This window comes from Leptopilina boulardi, unplaced genomic scaffold (genome assembly GCF_019393585.1).
Source record: "Leptopilina boulardi isolate dan_hultmark-lab unplaced genomic scaffold, ZJU_Lbou_2.1 LbouV2_150, whole genome shotgun sequence".
NCBI lineage: Eukaryota > Metazoa > Arthropoda > Insecta > Hymenoptera > Figitidae > Leptopilina > Leptopilina boulardi.
In genome coordinates this window covers 182,871-198,841 of record NW_026137697.1, presented here as the reverse complement: position 1 = coordinate 198,841, position 15,971 = coordinate 182,871, and the positions used below count along the sequence as shown (strand labels likewise).

The 15,971-nt window shown below is 27.1% G+C and overlaps 3 protein-coding genes across 6 annotated transcripts in view; 2 read left to right on the top strand and 1 right to left on the bottom strand.

Moving 5' to 3' along the window:
- Positions 1 to 218: 218 nt before the first annotated feature.
- On the bottom strand, positions 219 to 4,018 carry LOC127276614 (golgin subfamily A member 7). Its single transcript, XM_051297175.1, has 3 exons — positions 3,798 to 4,018; positions 2,839 to 3,003; positions 219 to 2,721 (listed from the first exon to the last, which is right to left on the bottom strand). Exons 1-3 carry the CDS (start codon positions 3,804 to 3,806, stop codon positions 2,431 to 2,433), a joined length of 465 nt encoding a protein of 154 aa, XP_051153132.1. The 5' UTR covers positions 3,807 to 4,018; the 3' UTR covers positions 219 to 2,430.
- A 422-nt stretch (positions 4,019 to 4,440) lies between these two features.
- On the top strand, positions 4,441 to 12,883 carry LOC127276612 (dynactin subunit 1). 4 transcript variants are annotated; one of them, XM_051297169.1, is made up of 20 exons: positions 4,441 to 4,669; positions 5,026 to 5,183; positions 5,320 to 5,352; positions 5,510 to 5,569; positions 6,389 to 6,533; positions 6,854 to 6,910; positions 7,948 to 8,085; positions 8,231 to 8,368; positions 8,469 to 8,708; positions 8,787 to 9,035; positions 9,099 to 9,215; positions 9,321 to 9,564; positions 9,709 to 9,991; positions 10,137 to 10,561; positions 10,672 to 10,908; positions 11,008 to 11,302; positions 11,375 to 11,570; positions 11,681 to 12,058; positions 12,136 to 12,297; positions 12,375 to 12,883. In XM_051297169.1, the coding sequence occupies exons 1-20, from the start codon at positions 4,502 to 4,504 to the stop codon at positions 12,591 to 12,593; spliced, it is 3,942 nt and encodes a 1,313-aa protein (XP_051153126.1). In that variant the 5' UTR covers positions 4,441 to 4,501; the 3' UTR covers positions 12,594 to 12,883. The 4 variants fall into 4 exon arrangements, with proteins under 4 accessions (XP_051153126.1, XP_051153128.1, XP_051153127.1 ...); XM_051297171.1 differs by lacking the exon at positions 5,510 to 5,569; XM_051297170.1 differs by lacking the exon at positions 6,854 to 6,910.
- Positions 12,884 to 13,476: 593 nt separating this feature from the next.
- LOC127276611 (lysine-specific histone demethylase 1A) overlaps positions 13,477 to 15,971 on the top strand; it is a 169,747-nt gene continuing 167,252 nt past the window's right edge. The window contains exons 1-7 of the mRNA XM_051297168.1: positions 13,477 to 13,696; positions 14,209 to 14,431; positions 14,531 to 14,682; positions 14,779 to 14,940; positions 15,053 to 15,169; positions 15,300 to 15,476; positions 15,655 to 15,918. Of these exons, the coding sequence (XP_051153125.1) occupies positions 13,673 to 13,696; positions 14,209 to 14,431; positions 14,531 to 14,682; positions 14,779 to 14,940; positions 15,053 to 15,169; positions 15,300 to 15,476; positions 15,655 to 15,918 (1,119 nt within the window). The 5' untranslated portion in view covers positions 13,477 to 13,672. The remainder of the gene's footprint in view (positions 13,697 to 14,208; positions 14,432 to 14,530; positions 14,683 to 14,778; positions 14,941 to 15,052; positions 15,170 to 15,299; positions 15,477 to 15,654; positions 15,919 to 15,971) is intronic.

The window sequence follows — 15,971 nt, the reverse complement described above, 5'->3', positions numbered from 1 at the left end:
CATAAAAATAAACATAAATTTAGAGAAATTGTCGTTTGATAAAATTTTAATTAATAAACATTGAAATTATATTTTTAATTAACAACATTTTTAAATATTTTATATTACTAATATAATAAATAAATAATTTTAAAATAAAAGAAAGTATAAATTCAATTAAACTTTAATTGAATATTAATTAAATTCAAAAACTACTCTAATATTAACAAAAGTGAAAATACATGATTTTAAGGATTTTATTATTAAAACATTTAGAAATTACACTCGAACGATGTTACCGCTTAGAATAATGAATTCTGCCTTAGTTGGTCCTACTGTTAAGTTAAGTATAACAACTCGCATCGTTTTTCTTTTTTTTTCTTTTTTTTTTTTTTAATAAACTCGTAAACCATCATTGGTAATCTTCCTATTTACATTTCACACAATCTGTTGTTACACAATCAAGGCGAGTCCGCGTGATACTGTGACTTGCGAGCATATCGTACGCACAAAATTTAATTTTAAAAAATCGAGATCAAAATTATTTCCCTCCCCCATAATAAAATATTCGTTCTCAGTAAACGATTTTTTTCAGTCCACGTACGGCGTTTACATGGGAAAAAAAAATAAAAAAAAAAAAAAAGAACAAAAAACTCGTACGTCGAGGCAGTGACGCTATTTATATTATTAATATTATTATTATTTTGGCAAGACTGATAAAGTCTCATTATCACGCCAACCACCTCAGTTTTATTTATTTTTCATTAAAAATAATCATCACATCATCATTATCAGGGGGGTGAGCGATGATCCTCTAAGATCAACAAAACAATTTAATTATGGAGTGTGCAACAATATCATTTGTTCGATTCACCTTTCGAGAAAAATATTCGTCGTAACTTTAATACATATAATACTTAAAAAATAAATTAACTAAAAAACTGCTGCTTTGCATTCAGTCAATTTGTTCTCTAGATTTCAATTCTATATTATTAATTTATTTTTTCGTAGAATTTGATTTTTTATTAAATATAAAAATCAAATTTTCATTGTAGAATTAAAATCTCGAGAATTTGTTACTTCTTTAGGGGATGTTTCAGTTTTTTTTTTTTTAGTACAAATACTAAATGCATAAATCTTAAATGTATCTTTGCTCAAAAAGAAGGTACATTGTTTGAATTATAAAAATTAAAATTGGTACACACTGATAGCGGAAAATTCAAATATTTTTTCCTGGAAATTTCTTCTGCATACAATTTAGAATATTTTCTTACAATAATAGTAATTAATTTCTCAGTCTTTAAATAAAAAAAGAGGATTTTTTTTTGCCAATTTTTATTTTTTATTGAATTAATTAAAAAATAATTGTCAAAAAAAAAGTAGATAAATTTCTTTTTTAAATTAAAATTTCTTCCAACAAGGTAAGAGAAGAAAATGGCAATAATCTGAATTTTCAGCGATCAGTAAAAGTAAGTAGATCGGTACACATAATGTGTTTTAAATATATATATATAAGTTTTACACCTTTTTTTTAAATAAAATAAACCTCTAAATTGCAAAACCCTTGAAAACAAAATAAAAAAAAAAAACAATATATAAATTCTTTCGCTCATTTTGCGGATGATATAGCCTTTCTCCCTGACTAAATTTAGATCTTTCAAAACTCTTTCTTTTTTCTTTAAATCAAAACAGCCAATCCACCATATTAACGCGAGTCTCACTCTCGTGAAAAACGCAGCTAAAAAAATCACTATTCAAGTCTTAGAGACACGAGCGATTGCTATTCCACAATCTTAACAATCTTGGACGAAAAAAAAAATTATGTCGTGCACCCACTCGTACCGTACATTATACACAGAACAATGGAAGATACGATGCGGAAGGATACTTAAATACTCGTGAAGCTCGGAACGTTTTTCAGTGTAGACGCTTTTTTTCTTTGAAAACAAAAAAAAAAAAAAAATATATATATATATATATTTGAAAAACGTCAGTACAAGTCTGTATATAAAAATGAAATCAGTGATACTTGTCAGTCTTTGGAAACACTTTGCACGATTTAATAAATTCTTGAGAATGATTTTTATATTCTAAAAGCTGCTTAGGAGGAAACAAATAAATTGCCCATAAAGAATTAATTCAAAAAAAATTTTCTCAAGAATATTTAAAGAGAAAAAAATTTCTCGAGGCCAGTGAAAATTGTAGGAAATCATTCAGAAGCTATTTATTAAAATGTTAAATAAAAATCGATATCGTGCAAAGTCTCTGTCGGGACGACAAGTGTACAATATTAATCACAATAGTTCACGACTCTCTGGATGAAGAGAATGAATAAAAGATTTTCTTTTTTTTTTGTTTTTGTTTTGTTATATGTATTCTGTCAAAATGGCAGAAAAAAATATGTATTTATATGGGTCACATGAAAAACTCAGTGGATCGGCTGACATGCAGTCACGACGCAGGCCTGTCTAAGATTGAAATCTCTATTAATCTAAGGCCCCGTGTCGTTGGATCTGTCAATAATAGACCGCGTGGCCTGTAAACACGATCATTTTGTTCACTCACAAATTTTGCTATTTTTCTTAAACACTTCTCATAATGTGTCTCAGTGCATATGTAGATTAAATAACCCGTGAGGCATGCAAGACAACTCTCGCAATATGTTGAACAACTGGCACGTTCAGCTTCTACAAAATAATTATTTAATTGCTTGATCGTATACTCGAATGCCTGTCTGTCTATCTGTAATAGGAAAAATTCATTTAGAATATTAATTCGCTCATAAAAATCAATAAAAAATAGAAAAAAAATGAACAAAATAAATTAAAATTGATTTTTCGAGAAAAAAATAGTACTTACTCTGTCTTCTAAATCCGGTGGAAATCGAGTTTGAAATTTGACATTTGTACCATCAGTATAATCTCGTTGGATGAATACCTTTTGACAATTTTGAGGAGGCCCTCCACCAGCTTGACCTCTTCCACTTGACATGTCTTCAAGTGGCGTCAAAGCTGAATGATTTTCCTGTAATTAACAATTAACTGTACTACAAAAAAAATTATTTATTTTTAAATTTATTTATTTTTAAATTTATATTATATATAAAATAACATTTCTTCTTAATAAAATAAGTATTTTTCTTGCAGTTCAGAAATTTTTATAATTAAAACCAAATTGCAAAAGACAATCAATTCTTATAATAAAATAAAAATTAAAACTGCAATTAACCTAATTTAATTAACAAAAATAATATTTTGTAATAATGAATTTTAAATTAAATTTAGTTCACTATTTAATTTTCACTAGTCATCAAATGCATTTAACTGTTAATATACTATTGAGAAATAATAATAATATATCTATTTTCAAATCACATAATTTTTTAAAATCTATAATCAATTATCAGGTTATTTGAGATAATATAGAAAATTAATATGAAAACACGTCATCAAATTGTAACTAAAAATAAATTTCCACTTAATAAATTGAAAATTATAATTATCCAAAGATATTAATTTAATCAATCATAAATTGACACCAACACTTAAGAAATATATGTGTGATCTTTAATAATTGAATCTTCACTCTCAGTGCCCAGGAAAACTAACCACAAAAACCGCGCCCACACTATATATTAAAACAAAAACAAATATCGTATTTTGAAAAAATTATGCAAAATTTTTTTTTAGAGTATAATTATAATTAGGGAAAAATTAGAAACTTACTTTAAAACGGAAAAGTTATTATATTTATATACTGAAGGACGAAGAACTTTTTACTGAAGAATGACAAGTTCAAGATGATCAGGAAGCACTTACCAGTGGCATTTTGAGCTTCGTTTTGCACTTGGAGACAGAAGCAGATAAATAAAATCTTCTCCAACACAATCACTTTTATTGCACTTTCACTAATGTTGATAATTTTTCTAATTTTCTTAGCTGAATTCTCGAAAAATTTGCAAAAAAAAAAAGAGATTATCAGCTAAACACAGACGCACACACGGTCATTGTACGATCTCCGTAGCCATTATCGATGCGCGCGCATTTTACCGCAAAACTTTGATAAAATTTAAATTATTCTCTTCACTTACATATTAATTTTAATAAAACAATGTTTTTTAAATAATTATTCTTAATATTTCTTACTTTATAAATTCTTAACAATATAGTTCTCTAACTGTCATTCATCTTTGAAGCATAACCAAATATCGTTTACTTACGAATAACCGCAATTGATCTTGTTTCTTCTTTATATAATAATTATTTCAATTATTTGTTTAATTTAATATTGTTTTTACACTAGTTAAAATAGATTTTTTATTGAGAATTTTGTTTTACACTTGTTTTTCAAGTAGTAGTGGGCCGCCATCTTGGATTTTTTTAATACGTAAAAGCGCCGCATAGTGGAGAAAACTGATACTAACCAGCTGTCAAAATCATCGACTGACAAAACGTCAACTTTGATTAAAATTTTGTAAATTTTCATATTTAGTTAATAAAAAAATAGGAATATATATTTAAAAATGTCATATAAGGTAGGCCAGAGAGTTGAAATTGCTGGCAAAGATTGTCAGGGAGTAATTGCATATATAGGTCATCCTTCGTTTGCTTCTGGAAAATGGATTGGAGTAATACTTGATGAAGCAAAGGGTAAAAACAATGGAACAATTAAAGGACAGGTTTATTTTAAGGTAAATTTAATTGTTTTCCATTATTTTCCAATGCGTTCAACTATTTTTCATTTGAATAATTAACAATATCTATTACCTGTTGTTAATTATAGGGTGTTTACATTTTAAGGTTAAGTTTCATAGGGATTTAATTTTTATATAAATTATTAATTTTACAGTATTTTTATAATATTTATTATAAATGTTAATTTGTTATATCTTTCTCTTTCAATTGTACATTCTTTAGGGTTTATATTTAATTGTTAGCTTGTATAATATTTAATTATGTCGATTATAAATGGTTTTTTTTTTAGGTTATATTTCGCTGAATTGAATTTATTTCTTTTTCAATAATAAATAAATGTTTTATTTAACAGTGTGCGGAAAATCATGGAATGTTTGTGCGACAGGCACAAATTATTTTAATAGACGAATCTGGAAATAGAGCTGATCCTGTTAGTCCTTCTTCTGCAGGAAGTATTGCGACTACTCCAGATGATAGTGGAGCAGCGAGAGCCAGAAGTCGACTTAACAGGTAATAAAATTTAAAAAAATAAAAATTTAATTTAAAAACGTAGTTTAAAAGTTTAAATCACAAGGAAGAAGTTTCGGGACAATAAATTTTTTTTTTTTTAAGTATTAGATACATATATTCAATATTTTCATGCTAGCATCAGCATTCGAAGAAGGAACGAACCGACGACGTAAGTTTTTTTCATATTAATGTTAATTTTTTCTGTTTTTTTTTTTAATATAAATTAGAGTTCATAATTTGCTATTTTATAATATTCGAAAAAAAATGCACAAAAAAATGGAGGCTCAATTAATAAAATATTAATATCCATACGCTGCTTTTAATAGTGTTAGAAGAAAAACATCACCAGCGCAAGTTATTCGTCAGCAAACTGACAAACTTTCTGGGTAAGAATGAAAAACAAATTTTCAAGGTAGACGTTTATAAAAAGCCTCCTGTGCTTTCTGTATTTTCAACAACGCGAGCTTTTTATCTGTATTTATCTGTATATCACAACATCAAAATGAGTTTTTGATGTTACAAGGATTATCGACTCTATGAAAAAAACAATCTTTTTATTTTTTGTATAATAAAGAAAATTTTTTTTGCATTTTTAATAGGAATTTTTCGTTTAATTACTTAATTTTCAGAGTCGATATTCTGCTTTAATGTATAATACAAAAAAAAATATAAGACATTATCAAAGGAATCACATTTAAAAATATATATACACATTTGTTTTTCTTTATGCATGAAATAATTATTTAAAAAATTGTGTGAATAATGTTCTGGAATTTTCCAGTTCACTGTACTTTTGCAATGTTCAATTATTTTCTAATTGATAATCACAAATATGAAAAATTGTGTAGAAAAGCTTTATGTCGGCATTTGTCTTTAAGAAATAAAATTTAAAAAAAAATAAATAAATAAAAAACACACGCTTACGCACAATTTTTGTGCATGGTTCTTGAAATTTTTCTCCGGCTACTTTTGAAATATTCAAGACGCTCAAAGTTTGTAAAAAAAAAAAAAAAATAATAATGGTTTTGATGAATTTTGTTCGAGAGTGTACCATGCATTTATATAATATATATTTGAAAAAAAAATATGTCAAGCTTGTTGAAAGGAAGACGCTAGAAAAATTGGTATTTGATTGTATAATTGAGTTTTTTTTTTCTTTTTTATGATACATTGAATTATATCTTGGTATTTTTTTATTTTTGCAGTTCACGACTTTCATTGGCTGGTAGTAGAACACAATTGAGTGCTCCAAGTACTGAGAATCTTAGTATTTCCACACATGAACGAAAAGATATTGGCGAATCACTTATTCCTGCACCAACCACCACCAAAAGAGCTTCATTTGTCGAGGTATTATTTTCTCACTAAAATAATTAAATTTCGATTAAATCTTATTTCTTCTTTTCTTCTAATAAAAAATAATAGATTAAAGTTGAATTATTTTATTTTAATTAATAATTAATTAAGGTATAGACACTTGTGAATATTTTAAAATTAAATTAAAACCCCGTAAAAAGAATGTTTATGACGTTAATTTTTTTTTTTTTTTTTGAAAGAAATTCATGTTTATAATTATTGGTTTTGAAGTGGAATTTACATCGTATTGATATTTGTCAATTTAAATTGATTTCAATGGGATTCATTTATGGGAATGCACGTACGTGTTTCAGAAGTCCCCTAGCACGAGTTCGCCTTCCGGCAAAAAGCCAAAGGGCCAAGATGACAATGTAATTAATACTCATTAATTAAGTACCTACTGTTTCAGTTTTTTCTTTAATATTAATACATCATCTCTCTAATGATATTGACTAGTTCTTTATCCCTCATATGGTTATTTTTAACTTCATAATTCATAAATAGTAATTAGTAAAAATTAATTATCCGCTTGGAAAAAAAAAACAAAAATGGTTAACTGATTCAGCTTATCTCTTTCATTCACCATCTTCATTATAATCACTCAGCTTCTTTGATTAATTTATATGTGCGATGCGTAGAGAGAGAAAAAAAAATACAGTTTTAATAATAAAACTGAATTTCTCTTTGGTTACAATCTTCACTTTATTTATTCTCACGCCTTGTGTCATCAATAATATATAATTGTGATTTAATTCATCGTATTGGGTTTATCGCGCGTTTTTAATTCTATTTACTAGAACTAATAGTCATTTATTCTTTTTCTCATTAAATTAGCTTTTTGGTGTCTGCTGCCATGACTAAATTTTTTTTTTATAACTTCAAAAAAAACTACTCTTCAGCTACTAGGTGTACATACAACATGGAACACTGCTGTTATTATGCAATATTATCAGATGTATGTTTCTTTTAATGCAATACATAGAATGTTTTCTCTTTTTGTTTAGCAGGATTGAAACAAATTTTAAGAGAAAATAAAATTCAACATATATTTGAATAAAATTTTTAAAAATTGTAATCATTTCCGCAGTAAAGTTCAAAAATTAATATTTATTTATTTTTTAATTTTCATATTATTATAAATTGTCTAATTATTAATTAATTGATTTTTATTATTAATCATTGTTTATCAATTTTTTTTTCTGATATATAGCCCTGTGAATTGTACACAATGAAATATGGTTTTTTCATTAAAAATAAAAAAGTAACCTGGATTACAGATTTGCGGTACTAGTTAGCAGTAGATCTAATCTTTACCAAAAAACACATTTTAACCACTAGTTTGTTGACGTAACATGCAATTCGATTTTTTTTTTTGTTAAATAATTTATTTACTTGTTTTTCAATGTAGACGGGATTTGTGGAGACTTTAAAACCACAATTTGTTCCTGGTCAGTCAATTGCGAGTTCAACAACAGCTTCAAGTAATATTGAAGAGAAACTCACGCACATGCAAATTGCACAAGAAAATGAAAATTTAAAATCACAGGTATTTAAAGTATTTTTAAAATAATATATTTAAATTATATTTAAAAAAAAATTGTATTAAAAAACAGAAAATTTTGTTTGGTATCTAATTATATTTTTAAAATCAACTGTATTTATATAAACTTAAAGCTGTTATATTATTTTAGGTACGTGATCTCACGGAAAAAGTTGAATTGCTGAGAGTCAAACGAATTCAAGATAAGGAAAGAATGAAAGATTTCGAGAAAGTGAAAATACAATTAGATCAACTTATAGAATTTAAAAGTAAAGTTATGGAGAGTCAAGTGAGTCAAATAATAAATATATTAAATTTTTCTAGTAATTAAAAATATTTTGTAAAATAATTTAACAATTTTTTTTTAACTTATTGTTTTTTTTTCGAAGGCGATGTTGCAAAGAGATCTTCAACGAGCAAAACAAGAGGCTCGAGATGCACACATAGCCAAAGAACAATTCCAGGAAGAAATGTCTGATTATGCAGAAACTGTCGAAATGGCAACTCTTGATAAAGAAATGGCTGAGGAAAAAGCGGAAACACTACAAATCGAATTGGAGCAACTGAAAGAAAAATTGGAGGAAAAAACACTGGATTTAGAAATATTGCGCACGGAAATGTCGGACAGAGTAAGAGATAATAAAAAGAAATAAAATTACAAATTTTGTTTCCTATAAAAATTATTTTAAAAAAATTGTTTTTCTCAGGTGGGAGGTGGAACGGCTTCCGGAACTTCGAGTTTCGAAGTTAGGCAATTGGAACAACAAAATAGTAGATTACGTGAGACTCTTGTAAAAATGAGAGATTTCTCCGCGCATGAAAAACATGAATTTCAAAAACTTTTGAAAGACTTGGAACAAAAGAAATCGGAAATTATGGAATTAAGTCGTACCAAGGAGAAATTATCGTCAAGAGTCGAAGAAATGGAGCACCAAATTGCCGACCTGCAAGAACAGGTACTAAAAATTAATATTTTTTTAATGAAAAAAAAAAATAAAAAATTTTTCTTTTTAATTTAGGTTGATGCAGCTTTGGGCGCTGAAGAAATGGTTGAATTACTTGGAGAAAGAAAAATGGCCTTGGAGGAAAAAGTTGCTGAACTAGAGGAAGCCGTTTCGGATTTAGAAGCTCTACAGGTAAATTTTTTTGAAATTTAATAAAAAAAAAAATACAATTCATTTACTTTGAAATTTAATTTTTAAAATTGAATATTTTATTATTATTATTATTATTATCAAAAGGATATGTCAGATCAACTCGCAGAATCGTCGAAAGAATTGGAACTTGAACTTCGTGAGGAATTGGATCTTGCTTTGGGATCAGCGCGAGATGCTCAAAGGCATAAAGACGCAGCTTTAGAAACTCTCGCGGATCGTGAATTGACAATTGCAAAATTCCGAGACTTGACACATCAATTGCAAGATCAATGTCTACAATTGCAACAACGAATGCAAAGCACAGAATCAACTAAATCAGGAAATCGAGGTTATTTTTTTCCGCAAAATTAAAAAAAAAAAAAAAAATTGTTTTCTTACGAAATATTAAAATTAAATTATAATTTTATTATCCTGTAAAGGAGGTTTCCTTTTTTTTGTAACAAAGTTAAAATAAATTAATTAAATTTTGCAGGTACAGAACAACAATTGGCCGATATTCTCGATTTCCAAAAAACATTCGCTGAAACTCGAGCACAAACAAAAGCTGTTGATCTTGAACTTCGTCGCTTGGAAACTGAAGAGGCACGATGTCATGTAAAATATTTATTATCATTTATGCCACCGGCGTTTATGATTCGAGGCGGTGATAACGATGCAATAATGACGCTTCTTCTCATTCCAAGAATGACCAAGAAAACGGAAATTTTGATTTCACAAGTGAGGGATAAATATAGCCAAGTCGAGAAATTTGACAGGTTCGATATTATTTACTTTTAATTTTACTTTTATTTTAAAATAATTTTTATTTCTAAAACAATATTTAATTTATTTACTAATTATTTTTATTTGAAATCTATTATAGAGAAATTTTGTTTTTAATTTAAGAATTGAAAATTTCAGACAAGGCGTGATGAAGGGTCATTCGATTGCTCAATTTGCCTTTAGATCTCGTCTTTGCAGTCATATGTATGCATTGCAAACGTCACTTGGTTGTTTTGAGTCGGCATTGAATAATTGTACATCGGAAATGTTATTAAAGGCAGGTGCCGCTTATCCAGAAATGGCAGCGCAAGAAAAATGTCTTGATTATTTAATTGAATTGGTGAAACGTGATCAACTCGATGAAAATCTTCCAATGGATGCTGTTGAAAAATGTTGTGGTTATTTTTCAACAATGTTTTCCATTTTATTTGAAGAGAAAGGTTTTGACAATCAAGCCCAATTAGTTATTAATGGTACAAGGACTTTAGGCAGTTGTTGTGAGGCAATAACAACTGACGCTTCCGCTATCAAAACACTTATTGATGGCGAAGGCGGTGATATTGGTAAATAAGTTATTTAAACGATATACTTTTAGAGAAAAAAAGAATTATTATTTTGAATTTTTTTTGTTTAGAAATAGAAAATAGTAAATCTTAATTTTTTTGCATTACAGCATTATTGTGTCAACATGTGGAAACAACTTGTGAAGTTATTCAGCAACATTTGAAATCTGCAAGACGAAGAGTACCTCGAGAACATTTAATTGGTTCGTCGCCAGCGGAAGCCAATTTGGAATTAGATAAAGATTGGATGGAGCAATTGACAAATTGCTATCAAAATGGAACTAAAATTATGAAATCGTTACAGGATTTATTGAAAAATGCTATTCAGGCTATCATTGCAAATGGAGGTAAAGTAGAATATAAAATTCGAAATTTTACATTTGGCAAATAAATGAAAATAAATTAGAAAAAGTTTTATGGAAATTAAAGTATTTCTTTTGTATTAGATCTAGATTCCGGTTTGGTTGCATCGAAATTAAAGGAAATGGCAGCAGCTTCGACGGAAAAAATATATGACACGGAAGATTTAGGACCTGTGGCTTCCATCAAAGCAAGTTTGTCAGTGATTCAACAAGTTGCTGCTAATTTAGCGCAAAAAATGGCTGAATGCGAAAATGAATTAGCCATTTCGGGTAATACATTAAAACAACAACAACCGGCTAGTGGAGAGCCGACAAATCCTATTTTGATTCGAGCACAAACTGTTAAAAAAGAAGCTGAAGAAACTAAAATACTTAGCAGGTAATATTTTTAATTTCAATATAAAAAATTTATTTAATTAATTTTTATTTTATTCGAATTAATTAATTCTAGAAAACTTGAGTCGAGAGATAGTGATATACGAGAGGCGAGAATTGCTTTACGTGAGAAACAAGAAGAAATATCAGAGATGACTCTAAGGAAAGAATTAGCAGAAAAGCGACTTGCCACACAACAACATGAAAATGAATTAAATATCGAGAAATTGAAGAGAAAACTCGAGGAAGCACAAAATCAACTCAAACGAAAGGTAAATTAAAATTAACTCGTCTATTTAAATTATTATAATTAAAAGAAATAGTTATAACAATATTAATAATGAATAAGTTTCAAAATTAATTAAAACAATTTTTTTTATAGGAAAAAGAGTTTGAAGAAACGATGGACCATTTACAAACGGATATCGATAGTTTAGAGACGGAAAAGGGTCAATTGAAGGAAAAACTGAAAACTTATGGAAAGAAAACAACGCCAACTTTGTCGGGAACGGAGGGAATTACAGGTGTCTCGTTGGATGTCAGTTTACCTGGTGATGTGTCTCAGGATAATCAACTTCTATTGAATCAAATTAATGCTCTGAAAGGAGCTTTGAATAATGAGCAACAAGAAAAATGTAAATTACTTGCTGCCGATATGTTCAAGAAATTAGAATCATTGAGTACGTTACACGTTATTGATAAGCGAACCGTGGATTCAAAACTAATTGAATTACGAAAGAAACGATCAGAACTCATCAAGGTATTGTGATTAATCAATTGATTTTCTTATCATTTATCAGTGTTAAATTGTTAATTGTAAAATTTTTTAATTTGTAGGAAGTAAATGAAGTTGCATTGTTCCCCAAAGTTCCGGATTTAACTCGCAATAAATTGATAACACGTGATGCGCCAGTTTTGGATAAAGCAATGCCCGCTTATCAATTGATTAAGAGAAAAATGGACCTTAAAAATTTGAAAGAAAGAACCGATCAATTATCTGTAAGTTTGAACTTTATATAAAATATAAAAAAAAAGTTAAATTAATGTTAGTTAACATAATTTTTCTTTATTTTCAGAGTGAAATTCGTAATGAATTAGTAAAAAGGACTTTCGGTGGATGCGCTGAATCGAATTTTGCCATTTTTCCAAGTCGCGAAATGGTGGCTGCTATGAACGAGAAAAAGAAAACAATGATCGCAGAAATTGATATTCCCCATCCTGGTCCATCGGAATCATTTATGATAAATGTTGGCTCTGAAGAATTACGAAAAGTCCACGCTCTTATATGTTACTAAAAATTAAAGCTTTTTCTTAACTCTACCTGAAATAATGAGAGAAAAAAGAAATTTTAATAAAATTCAAAAAATATAGGAATTATAAATTAAATTTAGAATATTTAAAAAACATTGACATTGATTAGTTTGAATTTTTTTTTTAATTTCTACTAGCTATTTTAACTATGTATAATTTATATGTTATTACTTTCTTTAGAAATTATTTACTTTTACTTGTATTATTATTTTATTTAAATTTTATTATATTAAATTCTTATCATACAAAATAAAAAATTCGTTATTAGGTGAAATTATGCAATTTCTATATTTATTTACAAACTGATAATTTGCTTAAAAATACTATATAAAAAAACAAATTGTTATCAGCAAAAAAAATTTTTTTTACTATACAATTTTTTGTACTTAATTTATCATAAATAAATGTTGACTATGGGCTTGTAAACGTTCAACTAAAAATTATTCAAATCATTTTTCACCAATAATTTTTTTTTAAATATTTCTGTAGATATTCAGACATATTTAATTTAAAATGTGTTTTTGTTTCCCACAAGCTATTAATAAATAGTTAATTTAAATATTTAATTCGTTTTCAATAGCATAAACTTGTCTAATTATTTAAATTTCCCGGTTATGGAACCCTGTTCATTCAAATTATCGTGAAATTATCAAATCTTTATAAAATATTAAAAAATACTTTTATTTATTAATTTTCATTATTTAATTCATTATTTTAATCATAAATTTAATTTTAATAATATAAAACAAATTAGTAAATTAGATTTTAAGTTATATTTTTAAATGTTATGGTTTGGCAACACTGGAAAATTGCTCATGCGCACTTTCATATTTTTTTGCTTCGAAATTTAATGTTGTCAGCACTGCTTGCAAGATTGTGTTAGTGTCCATCGTCGGATATCATGTCAATTTTGAGTTTCTATCAAAAAAACAAAAAGTTTATTTAATAAAACTTATAAATCATAACGTCTAAGGTTTAGATTAAAGTGAAAAAAGAAAGAATTGTATAGGGATTGTGATTTACTTGTAGTCAAGTTCTGTATTCGAAAAGTACACGGGGCAAAATGAGTCGCCGAAAACGAGCAAAGGTAACTAAATATTTTTTATATATTTAAACAATTTATCAATGATTATCTCATTTCTATTATTGTAACATGCATAAATGCAATTTTATTACTTATTAATTTAATTTAATGTGGTCATGCATTTAAAAGTTTGTAAAATTCAAAGTATCACATTTGAGTTGTTTACGATTTGAGGAGGTTATGTTTTGACCTCGTTCATGTGTTTTTTTTTACTTTAAAAAAAAAAACATAATAAAATTTTGGTTTCTATTTTACACTTTTGAAAAATGAGTCCTTTATTAAAGTACATTATTAACATTTATAAATGTACTGAAATTAAATTTCAATTTAAGTCATTAATGTATATTTTCAATGAAATTTTAAAGAAAAATATAAAATATAGCATAAAGTTATATGTAATTTATTAAAAATTTACTTTGAAATAGATATAAATTACCTTAGTAATTTATTAATACATACAGAAATTACTAAATTAATATCGTGTATTATAATTTGTGTCTTTAAAATATGTTTAGGTTGAATATAGAGAAATGGAAGAAAAATATAATCAATTGGATGATGAAAATGCTTCCGATACTTCTGAAAAATCAAAAACTGGTTTGGGAACACCAGAAAAGAAAGGTTTAATAGAAACTAAAAAGGATCCTGAACCAGTAGCAACAGCTCCTCCACCAGCTCCTGCAAAAATTGAAACAAAGGAGGAGGAAGAACAAGACAGTGATCATGAAGATCCACATGGTAAATATTATAAAAAATTTATTTTTAAATTACAAATAAAATTGTATATTTTCCAATTTTTACATAAATAATAAAAAAAAAAAAAAAATTTTCTTCTAGTAAAAGAATTGCTCAATGGTCTCGAAGGTGCTGCATTTCAAAGTCGTCTTCCCTTCGATAAATTAACATCAACTGAAGCAGCTTGCTTTCCTGATGTTTCCAATGGACCTCCACAAACTCAAAAAGTTTTCTTACACATTAGAAATAGATTAGTGAGTTTTCTATTTAATTTTAATGGTATATTAATAAATTTGATATTTTCTTTTTGTTCAAATGATTTCTAAATATTATTTTCTATTAATTTACAGTTACAAATATGGTTAGAAAATGCAAAACAACAGCTCATTTTTGAAAATGCCTTGCCTCAAATTGAGGCTCCTTATAATAGTGACACAATTCTTGCACGTCGAGTTCATGCTTTCTTAGAACGACATGGATTCATTAATTTTGGTGTATTTAAAAGACTTAAGGTAATTATTATTAAATAAAAAAAAAAAAAAAAATGTATACAAAATTTATGAGTCGATTTATAAACATTGAATTGAGTATTTTTAATTTAGAAAATCTTTTTTTATATTTCAGCCAATACCAACAAAAAAATTAGGCAAAGTAATAGTAATTGGTGCAGGAATCGCAGGTTTAGCTGCTGCTCAACAAATGCAACAATTTGGTTTAGAAGTTATTGTTCTAGAAGCTAGAGTAAGTAAACTTTTAAAATTAATAATTATTTAATTTAAAAAAAAAAATTTTAAGTATTAAAAATTATTTTCAAAAGTAAAAAAAAAATTGTTATTGATATTTTAATTAATTATTTTTATACAATTTACAGGACAGAGTAGGTGGAAGAATTGCAACATTTAGAAAATCTTCCTATATTGCTGATTTAGGGGCAATGGTTGTTACTGGCCTAGGTGGTAATCCTGTAACAACTCTTAGTAAGCAAATTAATATGGAATTGCATAAAATAAGACAGAAATGCCCTCTGTATGAAAGTGACGGTCAAACTGTGAGTATAATTTTATTAATTTAAATTTAAATATTCTATAAATATTAACTAAAATAAATATACTCGAAAACTTTCAGTTAGAAAATTAATATTAAATACTAAAATTTTAGAAATAATAAAATGAAGATTATTATAAAATATTATAATTTAATTTCATTAAATTGAATTGCATTTTTAGGTACCAAAAGATAAAGACGAAATGGTCGAAAGAGAATTTAATCGATTACTAGAAGCGACTTCGTATCTTTCACATCATTTAGATTTTAATTATGTTAATAATACTGGAGGTGCGACACAAACAACTCCAACACGTCCAGTTTCTTTGGGACAAGCTCTCGAATGGGTGATACGATTACAGGAGCAGGGCGTTAAACAAAGACAAGTTACTCATCTTCGACAATATCTCGCCCTGCAAGGACGACTCATAGCCAATCAACACAGGGTAAATATTTTATTTATTTAATATATTTTCCTGTAAAAGTTCATTTAAAAAAA

What these genes read in the sequence shown, in the direction of transcription:
- LOC127276614 (XM_051297175.1), bottom strand. An exon ending in CACCGGATTTAGAAGACAGA is followed by an intron (nt 2,722 to 2,838) that starts GTAAGTACTATT and finishes TTCCTATTACAG; the next exon opens with ATAGACAGACAGGCATTCGA.
- LOC127276612 (XM_051297169.1), top strand. Translation starts at nt 4,502, where the DNA reads ATGTCATATAAGGTAGGCCAGAGAGTTGAAATTGCTGGCAAAGATTGT. An exon ending in CGGATTTAGAAGCTCTACAG is followed by an intron (nt 9,216 to 9,320) that starts GTAAATTTTTTT and finishes TATTATCAAAAG; the next exon opens with GATATGTCAGATCAACTCGC. An exon ending in AAAGAACCGATCAATTATCT is followed by an intron (nt 12,298 to 12,374) that starts GTAAGTTTGAAC and finishes CTTTATTTTCAG; the next exon opens with AGTGAAATTCGTAATGAATT.